Here is a 15,460-nt window from a genome sequence, read left to right on the forward strand (position 1 = left end):
AGGCAAAAATGTGCCCAGACATTTGTATCAAAAACAGAGCTACCTTTCTGTTTTGCCAAAAGATCTTGACACAAGAATACCAGACCCTGCTTTACACAAGGATACAAATGGCAGAAGCCCTCCTTTCAGATTCAGAAAGCCCCAGGGATGTAGCAGCAAAGTACTGTACTTTTCTGTGTATAAGACTAGTTTATTTCTTATACATGGATAGTGCATAAGGTAGACGTTTGATTGGTTGCTGCCATGGCTTTCAACAGCTATTGGGTGTGTTATTGGTTGCTGCGTCAATGGCTGGTGTTGATTGGCTGTCGCTGTGGCAATTGGGCGGGCAATAGGCCGCTTCTGACAAGAGGCAGAGTTTTGGACACATGCGGGTGAGCGATTTTCAGCAATCCCCCCTTTAGAAAGCTCAACAACCCTGGGTAACCCTCCCCCACAAAAAAGCTCAAAGACTCTGTGCCATCTCCCCCCATTTTCTTAAATTTGAGCCCGCAAAAATAGTCTTATACATGGGGGCGTCTTATGGGCAGAAAATTATGGTACAGTGGTACCTCAGGTTAAGTACTTAATTTGTTCCGGAGGTCCGTACTTGACCTGAAACTGTTCTTAACCTGAAGCACCACTTTAGCTAATGGGGCCTCCCGCTGCCGCTGTGCGATTTCTGTTCTCATCCTGAGATAAAGTTCTTAACCTGAGGTAATATTTCTGGGTTAGCGGAGTCTGTAACTTGAAGCGTATGTAACCTGAGGTACCACTGTATATCTCTGTCTGGCCAGGCTATGCAGCACAGATCAGCAGTTTAGAACTGCAGCAAAGCTCCCCTTTCTCTTCATCTGACATGGGGTGTCCCATGATCTAGGCCATGGTCAGCAAACTTTCAGCAGGGGGGCGGTCCACTGTCCCTCAGACCTTGTTGGGGGCCGGACTATATTTTGAAAATAAAAATGAACTCCTATGCCCCACAAATTACCCAGAGATGCATTTTGAATAAAAGGACACATTCTACTCATATAAAAACACGCTGATTCCCAGGCCGTCCACTGGCCGGATTCAGAAGGCGATTGGGCTGGATCCAGCCCCTGGGCCTTAAGTTTGCCTACCCATGATCTAGGCCAGCAGAGCAATCAACACACAGCTGGGCCATCTCCGAGAACAGAAGCGCTCGTGCAAGCAATGAAGTCAGCAGGAGTCGGCATTAGACAAAGGGTGAATTGCGCAAGGCCACCTACACCACCTCAATTGCAATTGTTCTGCATTTCCACCACATTCCACCCCTTGGCTTTACGCTATCTTCCCTTCATATCTTGCTAATTGCTCTGCTCTCTCAGCCCCCCAATAACAGCTTGCACTTTGGAATAGGACTGTTTCCAGTTCTCTGTCACATCATTCTTCAGTTCTAGAAAGGAACTTGCTGCTCATGCACAGAAGAGTATGTCAGGTTGCTTCCATCAATTGCTTGTTTCCCTTTTCCATGACCTGCTTGCATTAAAAAAACCCAAAATTGGTTATATACAATATGGGGAACATAATACACACAAGATAAAGGACTGTATGACACAGGTAGTGTGTTATGCTTCCTCTAAGCAGGTCGAGAATCCTGTTATTCCTGCACCTTACTTAAGCTGTACGCAGATGAATTGGGCAAATGGTGTTAGTTATTACCACCCAGTAAGTACCTCCGGCTGATCATCAGGTTGGTTGAGTTGATTGGGATAAACAACCCATACCTTCTGTCCTGGTGTTAACTCACAGTTTGTGGATCCAAACTGTTAGTAGCTTCTGTTAGTAGCAGGTGCACTGACTTCGGCCCCACACTGTGGGTACTCTGCACGCACCACACCGTCATGTCAGTGTGACGTCACATTGCCACATCATGATGCGCAGCGCACAAGCGTGCTCCAGCACTGCAATAGCAACTGGGCCAGGGCCTCTGCTGTGGAGCCTCTATTGAGACCCACTGTGGAACCACCCCAGAACCACATCCATGGCTGCAGCAGGCCTCAACAGAGGCCCCACAATGGAGGCACAGGCTTCAGCCCAGTCATCACCACAGCGCCAGAGGTAAGGTGGCAGCAGCAGGGCAGAGGCTGGGCACTCACAACAACATTTTTGTGGGTACACAAGCCCACGGGGCCCCTAGAGTTGGCACCAGGGGTTGGTGGGCAGCCCTGGCTCTGCTACCTGTTGGATGGCTGGTGTGCCCAGTTTTTCACAAATCAGCTGGGCTATGCACTGGCCACCCAGAAGCACCACATCCTCTGCACTGATATTATGTAGCAGCACCTTTCCTTCCCCTTGCAATCTGCCCATAGGTGCCACGCGGAACTATGTTCCCTTCACCTAAGCTCTAGGGCACTGTTATGCGCCCTCTGGCCAGCACCACTTCCTCCTCTGACGCTGTAAGATCCTGCACTACAGGGTGTTGCCTGGAGGCACAGCTTGCCATTTGGCTAAGCCTTCCACATCTTAAGTTGTTTCACAGGTGCAGGCGCTTCCAGTCCTATCATCATGGTGCAAGGGTGTTTGTCCAGCGCTCAGTGGACGGATAAAGATAAAGGGTAAAGGTACCCCTGCCCGTACGGGTCAGTCGTGACCGACTCTAGGGTTGTGCGCCCATCTCACTTAAGAAGCCGGGAGCCAGCGCTGTCCGAAGACACGTGGCCAGCGTGACGAAGCTGCATCTGGCGAGCCAGCACCAGCGCTGCACACGGAAACGCCGTTTACCTTCCCGCTATAAAGCGGTACCTATTTATCTACTTGCACTGAGGGGTGCTTTTGAACTGCTAGGTGGGCAGGAGCTGGGACCGAAAGACGGGAGCTCACCCTGCCGCAGGGATTCGAACCGCCGACCATGCGATCGGCAAGCCCTAGGCGCTGAGGTTTTACCCACAGCGCCACCCGCGTCCCAGTGGACGGTTACTCCATTCCAATTCTGCTTGCTCTGCCACTGCTGCCCCAGCTTCAGAATGTGATTTGGGGTTAGCTGTTTTACTTTCTGCTGCCAAGTCCTATTCAGATATTCAGTTAACCCTGAAGCTGCTGGAGGATGAGGGATTATTTTAGATGTTACAAATGGTTTTAAATATATTTTATTTTATTTTTAATAGTATTTCTGCCACTCCTGGGCTCCTTTTGAAAGTAACTGTGTGAAAGAAATTTAATAAACAATTTGCATAAGCTAGTCTATTGTTAGTCTATTGGATGTCACAAGTCTATGTTAGTTGGATGTCACAAGTCTACATGGATGTCACAAGTCTACATGGCATACATTTAAAGTACATAATTTCCCCCAAATAATCCTGGAAATTGTAGATAATCCATTGACAGTACTACTATTCCCAAAACCCATAACAAACTGCAGTACGCAGGATTCTTGGTGGTGGTAGTGAGTAATGCACTTTAAATCAGCCTTAAGTGTGGTGCAGCGCAATGAACAAAATTTGGTTGATTATAGTTGCTCGGATTTCCAAGTATTTAACTTTTTTTTTAATCCTATGCTGCAGCACTTTATTGCGCTTCCTTCCCAGCTTCAGCCCCGCCTCCTAACCCCGAAAGCCCCGCCCCCGGCGTCCCCGCCTCGCCTCTTGTCACTACCGCCTTCGTGCGCAACCGACTTTGCGCAAGCTCTCCGGAGGAGGCTAAAGAACTTCGTTTCCCAGCGTGCCCCGCGGCCCGCCCGTGAGCCGACGGAGCGCTCCCCGCCGCGCTGTGGTTGCTGGGAGACGGAGTCTTTGCGTTCTGGGGCAGTGGCAGCTGCGGCATCTGAGACGGGGCCGGCCCTTTCTGCAATGCCCAAGCCATGGCCACTACGGGCAGCAATGGCATCGGGTGCAGCGGTAGTAGTAACAGTAGCAGCAGCAGCCTGCCGGGCGCCGGGGAGGCGGAGCGGCCGCATCCGCGTCCTTTCCTGATCGGGGTGAGCGGAGGCACCGCCAGCGGCAAGGTAGGTAAACTGGAGCTCCCTGGCTACGTGGGCCGCCGCGCCCCTGCCAGAGTGCAAAATAAAAATGCAGCAACAAAATAACGATATTGCAAGCAAAGCAACAGAATGTGAGTTAATTCTCCTGATTGCATTGCATTGCATTGCACTGCGGACCAGTTAAAACCTGTGCGCGATTCTTGCAAAAGCTTCAAATCCCTGAGAATTTTCCCTGTATCTCTCCTGACACCTTTAAACGTCCCGGATCATGATGGTGATGCTTATATTGCATTTATTCTTACATTTGTATCTCATCTTTCCTCCAAGGGGGTCACTTGTATTCTTCTCTCCCCCCCCCCGCCGCCCCATTTTCTACTCACAACAACCCCGTGAGGTGGGTTAGGCTGAGACACTTATGGAACTGGCTCAAGGTCACTCGGTGGGCTTCATGGCTGGGAGGTTTTGAGCCTTGATCTCTCCCAGGGTCTAGTCTGACACTTTTTAGCCCCTACTCCACGGTGTATTTTTGCCTATAATTCCCTCTCCACCATCCAGGGGCAGATGTTGATCTGTTATCATCATCATCAAACCTTTTATTGGCATCACATACAAACATCCAAAACAAATCAATACAGAATTACCACTTCCCCAGTGGCACAAAACATTTGCTAAAAGAAAGGAGGCAGAGCAGTGTATCCTCACTTCTCTCGGTCTCCAGGGAGAGATGATCTATATTGAAACTATTGAAACTTAATCTTCAGAGCTCCTAATCCCAGAGTGAGTTTAGTCCACATACCTTACATTTTTTTCTTTAAAAAGGACACCCCAAATTTCCCCTATTTTTCATTTCCTCCCCCCATAACTAGAAAACAATAAGGCATAGGATTTTTTTTATTATTATTATTCACACCAGTGACTTTGACATGCAAGATAATCCAGTACAGCAATTTTAATCAAAATGTGAGGTGCAGTAGTTAGAATTTCTTTGAAAATTGTTGTGATCTGTTGTGGCACAACCCACTGAAGAAGATAACAATGGTTACCCAGACCTTCTTGCTGGTTGGGAAGGGGCCACCATAACAGTTCAAGCTTCAAGGCCCCAAAAATGTAGATCTACCACTACTCTCCCCCCCCCCCAAATCCTCCCAAGTCCCTCATTACTTTGCATGGTAAAGCAGACACTGTAAGGTTTCTGGCTTCTAGGGTCTTCTCCTTCTGTTCAGTTTAAATTTATCTGCCTCTTCCTTCGTGGACTTCAGTGCTATGTTAATTGTTTTAGGTATGTTAGGCTGAGAAATTTCGACCACGTGCGTAGGTTGGTTTGTTTTTCTGATGTGTTCCAAATTCTCCTCCCGGGCAGTCGACAGTGTGTGAGAAAATCATGGAGTTGGTGGGGCAAAATGAAGTGGATCACCGTCAGCGGAAAGTCGTTATCCTCAGCCAGGATCGGTTCTATAAAGTGCTTACGACGGAGCAGAAGGCAAAAGCCCTGAAGGGACAGTACAACTTTGATCACCCAGGTATACCCAGTGGGGCAGCCGGGTAATTTTTAGACAGTAGACTTAGCAGTCCTATGGATGGGAAAGAGGGTCTCCCTCAGAGTGGACGTCTGCCCCCCATTTTTATGCTCATGGCATCCAGCAGCAGTCTCACTTTGTGTTTTCCAGCCTGTGATCTGGAGAATCTTGGGAACAAATATTGTCTATATTTTTAAAAATTAAACCCAGCATTCATTTACAGTGGTACCTCGGGTTACATACGCTTCAGGTTACATACGCTTCAGGTTACAGACTCCGCTAACCCAGAAATATTACCTCGGGTTAAGAACTTCGCTTCAGGATGAGAACAGAAATCGTGTTCCAGCAGCACAGCAGCAGCAGCAGGAGGAGGCCCCATTAGCTAAAGTGGTGCTTCAGGTTAAGAACAGTTTCAGGTTAAGAACGGACCTCCGGAACAAATTAAGTACTTAACCCGAAGTACCACTGTATTTATTTTTTTTAAAAAACACCTTGCATTTGAAGATGCTGTCTATAGATAGCTTTATGTTGCGGCCAGCTAAGCCCTGTTCAGAGTAGACCCACTGAAATTTAAGCACCTAAGTCAAGGCCATCCATGCCAGTGGTTCTTCTCTGAGCAGGGCTAGCACTGCACAGAGCCATCTGCGTTTGCCCCCTTGAGTAGGTGAAATTGCCTCCACATCCCACCTGTCAAACAGGTAATAAAGCCCTATTTGTTAGTTGCTGCTGTGATATGGGACCAGTAATTCACATCGCCTGCATGGGTCCTCAGTACATGAGATCAGACTGCGTGGAAGCAGCTTTTGTGCCACCGTCATAGTGCCTGACTTTAGTGCATCTTAAATCTGAAACTGCCTCTGCTGCTGACCCAGTTTCGTTTGGCCACCCTTATTTTTTTGCATTGCACAGATGCTTTTGACAATGAATTAATGCAAATGACGTTGAAGAATATTGTGGATGGCCAAACGGTTGAGGTTCCAACGTACGATTTTGTGACCCATTCCAGGTCAGTATGCATTTCCTGTTTGTTTGTTTGTTTTGGGCAAAATGTGGTCTTAGAATTGTAGAGTTGGAAAGGACCCCAAGGGTCATCTTGTCCAACCCTCTACAATTGCAGGGATAGCAGCTAAAGAATCCCTGAAAGATGACCACATCCTGACGTAGCTTGTTCCCCTGGCGAACAGCTCTTACCATCAGAAAGATCTTCCTAAGGTCATTTGAATTCATTGGTTTGGGTCCTACCCTCTGGAGCGGCAGAAAACAAGCTTGCTCCCTCTTCCATGTGACAGCCCTTCAGTTCTTTGAATATGGCTGTCCTATCACCTCTCGGTCTCCTGTTCTCCAGGCTAAACATCCCCAGCCCCCTCAAGCATTCTAAAGTGCTGAAACGGGAAGCATGACATTCCAGATGTTCTCCCTGGGCATTTGGAACAGTCACACTGGGACCTTTCTTAACCACATCTTGCCATTCCGTGTCATGTCCACTGCAGGCTGCCTGAGACGACTATGGTCTACCCTGCAGATGTGGTGCTTTTTGAGGGGATTCTGGTATTCTATACTCAAGACATCCGGGACATGTTTCATCTCCGTCTTTTCGTTGATACGGACTCAGATGTCAGGCTCTCCCGGAGAGGTAACCCCTGGTTTATTGGAATTTATTTAAACACTTTTACCACAGGGGTCAGAAACTTCTTTAGATGTTGCCTCCACTATCCCATAAACCATTGGCCATGCTGTCTGGGGCTGATGGGAGCTGGAGTCCAGCAACATCTGGAGGGTCACAGATTCTCCAGCCCTGATCAAAAAAAGATATCTTTTCTCATTAGGAAATGCTTCTTCAGAGGTAAAGGTAAAGGACCCCTGGATGGTTAAGTCCAGTCAAAAGCGACTATGGGGTTGCGGTGCTCATCTCACTTTCAGGCGTTTTCCCACAGACAGCTTTCTGGGTCATGTGGCCAGCAGGACTAAACCGCTTCTGGCACCACGGAACACCGTGACGGAAACCAGAGCGCACGAAAACACTGTTTACCTTCCTGTCACAGTGGTACCTATTTATCTACTTGCACTGGTGTGCTTTCAAACTGCTAGGTGGGCAGGAGCTGGGACAGAGCAATGGGAGCTCACCCCATTGTGTGGATTTGAACTGCCACCCTTCTGATTGGCAAGCCCAAGAAACTCAGTGATTTAGACCACAGCACCACCTGCATCCTTATGCTTCTAAACAGAGGCATTGAAGAGGAATGCTGCTACTTCAGTCAGGGATGGGGAAACCTAAGGCCTTTTGGATGTTGCTGGACTTCCAACTCCCAGCATCCCTGATCCTTGGCCATGCTGGCTGAGACTGATGGGAGTTGGAGTCCCACAACATCCAGGGGGCTGCAGGTTCCTCATCCCTTGGGTATACAGGAAGCAATTTTCTAAATATGTTAGGGAGAAGTAGAATGGAGACCATGGAAGTAGAACCTAGACATTGTGACTCGTAACCATTGATAGCCTCTCCTCCACAAATTTGAAGCCATCTAAGGGGGAGGACATCACTACATCTTCCCCAACCTCCAGATGTTCTGGACTAAGAACATAAGGAGAACCCTTCTGGGTCAGGTATTTCGTTCATCTAGTCCAGCATCCTGTACTCAGAATGGTTAACCAGAAGCCATAATGGGAAGCCCACAAGAAGGGCCTGAGACCAACAGCACTTGTGATTCCCAGCAACTGATATGCCAAGGCATATTGTCACCAACATTGGAACACAGAACATAGACATTGTAGCTTGTAGCCATCAATAGCCTTATTATTCACCTTGAATTGGTCCAGTCCTCTTTTGAAGCATTCTACGTTGCTGGCCATCACTACATCTTGTGGACTTGAACTGTGGTTGTAATTCTGTGCTGCTTGAAGAAAGACTTTCTTTTGTCTCTTTAAACTGCCCTGTTTGGTTCCTCCGGCTGTAGTTCTCCGGGATATGAAGCGGGGAAGGGACCTGGAGCAGATCCTGACCCAGTACACAACGTTTGTCAAGCCTGCCTTCGAAGAGTTCTGTTTGCCGGTACCAGAATCTTTTGTCCCCCCCTCCTCCCTCTCAAGTCTATTTCGGAAGCATGGAAGGCTGGTGGAGGAGCATTCCCCCCTCGCAGCATCTCTCTGGCTGTCTCAAGAGAGGCTTCATAGACATTGGCTTGGAACCAAACCTATGGTTTCTTCCCCCTCCCCTTCATGTTAGGAATATAGGAAGTGGCCTTAAACCAGGTCAGACTGTTAGGTCATCTAGCTCAGTAGTGTCTATTCTGACAGCAGCTTTCCTGAGTCTCAAGCAGAGAGGAGGTATTTTCCCCATCAGCTGCTCTCTGGTTATTTATTTTAGGTGGAGATGCTGATCTGGGGCTTTCTGTGTCCTAAATTGTGTTATTCCACTGAGCTTAATTGTGTGGTTCCCTGCTTTCTTCTGGGACAAAGCCTCACCTGGGAATGGAACCCAGAGGGACTTCTTGCATCCCAGAAAGAATTGTGCCTCTTTGACAGCCTTCCCTAACCCCTGGTGCTATCCAGATGTTCTGAACTACAGCTCCCATCCCTCCCTGGTTGTTGGCTGTGGTGGCTGGGGCTGGTGGGGTGTGTTCTCCAAAGTAGCTTGTGAAAAGCCAGCCCTGGGAAACTGTAAGCCTTGCAGACGTATCAGGCCTTCAGAACACTCCCCCAGGCTACATCTCTCAAAGCCCTTGCTGCAAAGCATGTATTTCCCTGGCTGGAATGCTTCCCTGAACTCCACTGATGCCTCTCACTTGTCTGGGTGCTGGAGTTGAGTGCATCAGTGTTTGTATAGTAGGCTAGTTTCTACAAAGGTAAAATTTATAAGTTGCCCCATCTGCTTTTGCCTCCGGTCCCACCCATCACTGGCATGTGGTTTTTGGAGGGTTGCCCGGAAGGGAACGGTAATCTGATCTGAGGAAGATTCCTCTGTCATAAATGACACCAGTAACAAGAGGAAGCGTCTTCACAAAGTCCACATGGACTTAGCCTCCTTGCTCCCTTTCTGCCCTAAAGGCAGAGGTCAGGTGTCTCCAGAGCAGCCTTCCCTCACTTGGAACTCTCTAGATGTGGTTGGGACTCTAGCTCTCATCAGACTGAGCCAGAATGGGCACGTTCAGGGATGCTGGGAGTCCACCAATGCCTAGAGGGCACTAGAGGCAGCTCTGGTGGTTTGTTCATAGACTCACAGTTGTTGTATTTCTTATCTCCAGACCAAGAAATACGCTGATGTGATTATCCCTCGAGGAGTGGACAACATGGGTAAGAGGCATTTTTGCCATTCTAGGCTCCTGAAGGCTCATTTTGTATATTCATTCCAGGCAAAGAAGATGCAGAGACTTCTGAAAGGATGGTTATTAGCTGGAATTTTCCACCACCTGCCCCTCGATTCCTTTGTAATAATTAGCAATAATGTAGATGCCAGACCCTGTGCTTAGTTTGCCACTGACCTCTGTCCCCTTCCCGTAATTAATTCCTCCACTCACCTCTTGCCTTTCTTCCGGCAGTTGCTATAAACCTCATTGTGCAGCATATCCAGGACATTCTTAATGGTGACCTCTGCAAGTGGCAGCGTGGGACGATGAACGAGCATGGACGCTCCTCCAAGAGGCCCTTCCCTGAGCAAGTAGACAGCAGCCCCCTGCTTGCTCCCGGCAAACGGTCCCACTTGGAGTCCAGCAGCCGCCCCCACTAAGGCGGCCGGAAGCCCCTCCCACACCAGCTGGACTTTTGACCGGTTCCAAGGTTCCCTTTGGATGCCCTTCAGTGCTCCATATTCTCTTCCAAGAGGTGACAAATCTGTGGTTTTAAACTGCCTTCTGTTTTTAGTTTCTCTCCTTTCAGTTAGTACCTAAATCTGCCCGAGAAGTTAAAAGGAAAAGTGCTCCTTTTTTTGGTGTTCTCTCTAGTCTTTGCCTACCATGGTTTTTAATTTTCTAGGAAAGAAAATGGGTCTGCCACAGGCAAGCAAATTGTCTTTGTGCTTAAATTGTTCCCTATTTCTCTCTCCCCACCCCCACCCCAATATAATTTGACACAGGAGTGATGACCAGAAGGCTGCTTTTCAAAGTCAAATTTATCTCCCTGCAAATTCATTTCATTACAGCAAGACTTTTGCATAATATTTTGAGATAGGAAAGGGCCGTGTGGAATGGTGTGCAATTTTTCTTCTGCCGCGTATTGTCTCTCTGCTAAGGGAAAGAAGTAAAGGGTGCCCATTAGCTTTAAAAGCCAGAATCATTTTAGTACAAAAAAAAATCCAGCATCACCATTATCTTCTGGCAACCAGGGGGGGTAGCCTGCCCCCTTCTATCTCTCAGTTATATGGTGCTTTCTCAAAGACCCGGAGGGGGGTAACTTTGGTGTTTTTATGCACTCCACTAGGTAACGACAGGATAGACTTAGGAGGATGTGTGTTTTTAAATATAAAGCAGCTGTCTTTTCACAGACTGCATCTAGCTGACATAGAGAGAACTGACTGGGCAGTTCTGCGCTCTCTATATAGCAAGACAAGGGGCAACCGCTGAGATCAGCTGTGGGCAATGGCAGAATCCATCTCTTTATGGCTTCCAGTTGACTTGTAGTTTTAACGAGTGGTAGATTCTTCTTTGATCAGTAATCACCACTAAGTAAACAGTGTTTGCCTCATCTAAAATGTTTTTCTATTAAAATGCATTTGTGCTGCTATCGCTGCCACTACCAGGTGGCATTTTTCAAAGTTCGGAAATCTTGTTTTGACGTTGGAAAATACCTGGTCAGTGGTTTTTATAGAGTCATTTTAACCCCCAGGCAAGTGGTAAAAGTGAGGCCTTGCCAGCTCTACATTTTCTAAAAGCAAGGCTTCTCAGTTAGTTGGTTTGTTTTGGCTTTGTTAATAAATAAATAAAACATGGAAAAATGGCACATGACTGAGTTGTTTTTCCCTTCCTCCATTGTGTGTGTGTGTTGTGTATGAACCTTCATAATATAATCAAAAGGAATATGGTCAGTGCAAATCCTACCTTGGCTTCAAGTACACTAATCATACAGTAGTTGCCAAAATTTGTTCAACAGGAATTATCCAGGTTTATGGAGGCTCTGTTCAGCTGAGAGAGGAGACAGTGAACTGTCCATCATGGTGTGGTGGTTAAAGATCTAGGAGACCAGGGTTTTAATTCCTGCTTGGCCATGAAGCTCACTGGGTGACCTTGGGCCACTCACTGCAAGGAGGGAAGAACCACGTTCACCACCTTGAGCTCCTTGGAGGAAAAGGTCATGGGGGAAAGAAAGTACACCCTCTTTGAATTTGGTGGTTTTACATATCAAGACATCATCATCATCTATTCCTTACCAAATCTTAAAATTAGGTAAATACAACCTCAGATGAACAACAACACAACATACTACACAGTGTCATGATTTATTTAACAAAAATGAAACCAAAACGGGGAAGCTACGTGTGAAAAACTTAAGTTACACCCTTACTGCTTCCGTAGGACTTAAGGGACTAAGTAGAAGGCAGGTCCTGCTAATCAAATGCCCCTGCTTAATTGATCATCAGGAAGTTTGCCCACCTCTATAAAAGCTGAAGTTTTCGCAGTCTGCTGGTCTGGAGTATTCAGATGTGTTTTAACACAGTGCCAAGGAGGAAAGGCATCAGCAATGCTCTTAGAGGAACAACTGTTCTAATGCAATTAATGATACTGCCTTTCTCTAAACAGCAACATTCCTACTTCTCAACTCAGCCCTTTTTGGTTCCCACTCTCTGTTGCAATACTAAGCTACCCTGCTCCTAATGTGGGCATGAGTAAGTTTTGGCCCTCCAGAGTTTTCTGAACTACAGCCCCATCAGCCCTAGCAAGGAGAGCCAGGGCTGATGGGATCTGTGGTTCGGCAACAAACACCTGGAGGGCAACAGGTTCACTATCACTGCTTGAGATGAGTTGGAGTGCTTGCAGAATCAGAGAAGACCCATGTTTGGCAGGTATAGGTGCCACTTCTGTAATATCTGTAAGAGAAGGTCCTCCCAAAATACTCTCAATAGGAGAACAGTCCACTTCAAGGTGAAGGGCAAAAAAAAAAAAGTTCATTAAACTCCCTCCTTAAGGAGGAAGGCTCTATCTAAAAGGCAGGGTTTAAAACAAGAGTTGAAGATCACTCTGTGCCATCTGCTTTGTTAGCACTCTAGGCCAAGTTTCTCTTCTTCTTATTTTTTTAAAAAGCTGCCCAGCTTCCAATTATTTCTCATCCCTTGTCTACATTTTATTCACTGATTGTGCTCCACTCTCATTCTAAAACGATACATACAGTTCCAACAAGCAAATAAAATAATTTACAGTACACAGAACTCCAAGGTGAGACATTGCCCAGCAGTGCCTCTGCATTCTCTGGAGACCATCACCCTTTCCTCTTGAGCAACAAGACTTTGCCTGTGCCGCAGAATCACAGAACTTGATCTGGGTTCAGCAAGAGATGGACTCGGCTGCCAACCATATTCAACCTCCTGGACTCTAGTTTACCAGAAACAAGAGTGGGAATACTGCTTTAAAGTGGGCCAATTCTGATGCCACCTTTTATCCTGTTGCTTAATGCATAAGGGAATAGCAAAATGCTACAGCTCCCAAATTTTGGACTCCGAATCAATGGTTTTCATTGATCCATCTGTCATGGGTGCTTTAGTTGAGATTCCAGCATTGCAAGGGGTTGAGCTACACAGCCCTTGGGTTCCTTCCAACTCTACAATTCTATTATTCCATTTCAGTTTAAAAGGTGGTGTCAAAACTGGTCCTCAGTTGGCAGGATGGGCAAGGCTGAATGAACAGTGGAATTATGACAGCCTGACCATTCTTGCATCTAACCCCAACGGGTACCCACCCCCACCGCCACCATGGGAGAAGCAAGGAGCAGTAGCAGCTTCTGGCAAGATCTTGCAACACACTTGTGAGATCCAGTGTAGTCTAGTGGTTAAGAGCGGTGGACTCGTGATATGATGAACCGGGTTCGCTTCCCTGCTCCTCCACCTGCAGCTGCGGGGTGACCTTGGGCTAGTCACACTTCTCTGAAGTCTCTCAGCCTCACTCGCCTCAGAGTGTTTGTTGTGGGGGAAGAAGGGAAAGGAGAATGTTAGCCGCTTTGAGACTCCTTAAGGGAAGTGATAAAGTCGGATATCAAATCCAAACTCTTTTTTTTCTCACTTCATGGGGGAACACCCTGGCAATCCATCCCTGCCAAAACCCACAGCTGCACAACCTCAGTAAGCAAGGTTTTTGCAGCAGGGCCGACGCCGTCCCATTTTGCTTCAGGTGGGCGAACAAGGCAGGCCTCCCCAGTTCTAAGTCCTCACATCAAGCAATCAGAGTACATGTGTTTGCAGACACGATCAGTGGGCTAAGTTGCCCAGGGGACTGTTTGTTGCCTGTCTTGCAAGACTAGTGTTTGCTGATCAAGATGTCCCAGCTGTCCTTCCAGCGTAGGTCCTGGAGCTGACTTTTGGTGAGCGGAGGCTTCCCGTAGGTGAGCGGTCGGAATGTGTGGTAGGTCAGGTAAACAGAAGAGAACCAGGCAACCACAAGAGCACTGTGCATGCTCTTTGAGAGTCTGGATCTATAAAGAAGAGACACACAGGCTGAAGCAAACATGAACCAGCAGTTTAAGGGAAGATTGTCTCAACCAATGAACTTCTACCCCTCTTAATATTGCAATAACATCACTTGAATTTATATAAGTAGTGACAGTTATTCTAAGCATAGCAACCTGCTTTATACAGAGTCAGATGCTTGACCCATCCAACTCAGTGCTGTCTGCACTGGTTGGCAGCAGCTCTTCAGGTTTTTGGAAAGGCGTCTTTCCCAGCTCTACCTGGAGAGGCTGGGGATCGAACCTGGGACCTTCTGCAAGCAAAGCAGGTGTTCTACCGCTGAGCTCTCCCCCGGAAGTAAGATTCTACTCTGCATGGTTCTGAATAAAGGGCTAATTTAAATAAGTTGCCATATTATCAAGTCAGGCCAATGGCTCATTTAGCTCAGTATTGTCTACATTGTTTGGCAATGTTTCAGAAAGGGCCAGCTCACAGCCTCATCTGGAGATGCTGGGGACAGAAGCGGAGACCACCTGCAAGCAAAGCAGAGGTGTCTTTTCTAACACCGAGCTTTCTAATGGCTCCCAACACAGTTGCTCCCATAAGGCTCCTCCACAGAATCTGGAAGAAAGGGTTTTTATCTGATCCAAGCCCCTGTTCAGTGCAGGGTCCACAGTGCAAGATGAAACTCTTGCATCCCTAATGGGGGAGTGCCCAGCCCTGCCTTAAAAACTCCAGCAAAAGGAGACCTGCTACCACTTAAGGCAGTCAGTTCCACTGCTAAACAGCCCTTTTCTCACAATGGAGAGCTGAGAAACAGAGTTCACTCCATCGCCTTGGCTGCAACAGACAGGCCAGCCCTCCTGTCCCTCAGCTGTCATCTGGGGAAAGTCATTCCATCAGGCTGTCTCAATGGGAGAGAGAGGAAGAAGAGCTCACTCCATCAGTTGTGCTGGAGGTCCAACTCTACCAGGCACTTCCTGCCTCTGAACTGTGGCAACTGGTCAATATCAGAACAGCTGTCTAGAAATTGGTGTTTGAGTTTTGATTTTCCTCTTCCCTCCTTGTCCCCTTTCCCTTGTGTGTTGTGGGTTTCTGTGTTTTTAAACCTGCAGGTAGGGAGTGCCTTGTTTTGATATCATGTAAGCCGCTCTGGGAGCCTTTATGGCTGAATAAAGGTAAAGGTAAAGGTACCCCTGCCCGAACGGGCCAGTCTTGACAGACTCTGGGGTTTGTGCGCCCATCTCACATCTATTGGCCGGGGGCCAGCGCTGTCCGGAGACACTTCCGGGTCACGTGGCCAGCGTGACAAAGCTGCATCTGGCGAGCCAGCGCAGCACACGGAACGCCGTTTACCTTCCCGCTGGTAAGCGGTACCTATTTATCTACTTGCACCCGGGGGTGCTTTCGAACTGCTAGGTTGGCAGGCGCTGGGACCGAACG

General features: G+C 47.7%; 2 protein-coding genes across 5 annotated transcripts in view; one reads left to right on the plus strand and one right to left on the minus strand.

Annotated features, from left to right (window-relative positions):
* The first annotated feature begins 3,723 nt into the window (after window positions 1–3,723).
* On the plus strand, window positions 3,724–11,358 carry UCK1 (uridine-cytidine kinase 1). The gene is made up of 7 exons (XM_082208584.1): window positions 3,724–3,943; window positions 5,280–5,439; window positions 6,346–6,442; window positions 6,927–7,069; window positions 8,388–8,482; window positions 9,675–9,723; window positions 9,969–11,358. Exons 1-7 carry the CDS (start codon window positions 3,800–3,802, stop codon window positions 10,154–10,156), a joined length of 876 nt encoding a protein of 291 aa, XP_082064710.1. The 5' UTR covers window positions 3,724–3,799; the 3' UTR covers window positions 10,157–11,358.
* Window positions 11,359–11,841: 483 nt separating this feature from the next.
* The window catches only part of POMT1 (protein O-mannosyltransferase 1), a 28,494-nt gene continuing 24,875 nt past the window's right edge, over window positions 11,842–15,460 (minus strand). For all 4 annotated transcript variants that reach the window (XM_082208582.1, XM_082208580.1, XM_082208581.1 and 1 more), the window contains one exon: window positions 11,842–14,043. In XM_082208582.1, coding sequence (XP_082064708.1) covers window positions 13,869–14,043 — 175 coding nt within the window. In that variant the 3' untranslated portion in view covers window positions 11,842–13,868. The remainder of the gene's footprint in view (window positions 14,044–15,460) is intronic.

This window comes from Podarcis vaucheri, assembly GCF_965113315.1.
Source record: "Podarcis vaucheri genome assembly, chromosome: Z".
Classification (NCBI taxonomy): domain Eukaryota; kingdom Metazoa; phylum Chordata; class Lepidosauria; order Squamata; family Lacertidae; genus Podarcis; species Podarcis vaucheri.

Coding starts and splice junctions, on each gene's coding strand:
- UCK1 (XM_082208584.1), top strand. CDS start 3,800: ATGGCCACTACGGGCAGCAATGGCATCGGGTGCAGCGGTAGTAGTAAC. Junction 5,440..6,345: donor GTACAACTTTGATCACCCAG/GTATACCCAGTG, acceptor TGCATTGCACAG/ATGCTTTTGACAATGAATTA. Junction 6,443..6,926: donor GATTTTGTGACCCATTCCAG/GTCAGTATGCAT, acceptor TGTCCACTGCAG/GCTGCCTGAGACGACTATGG.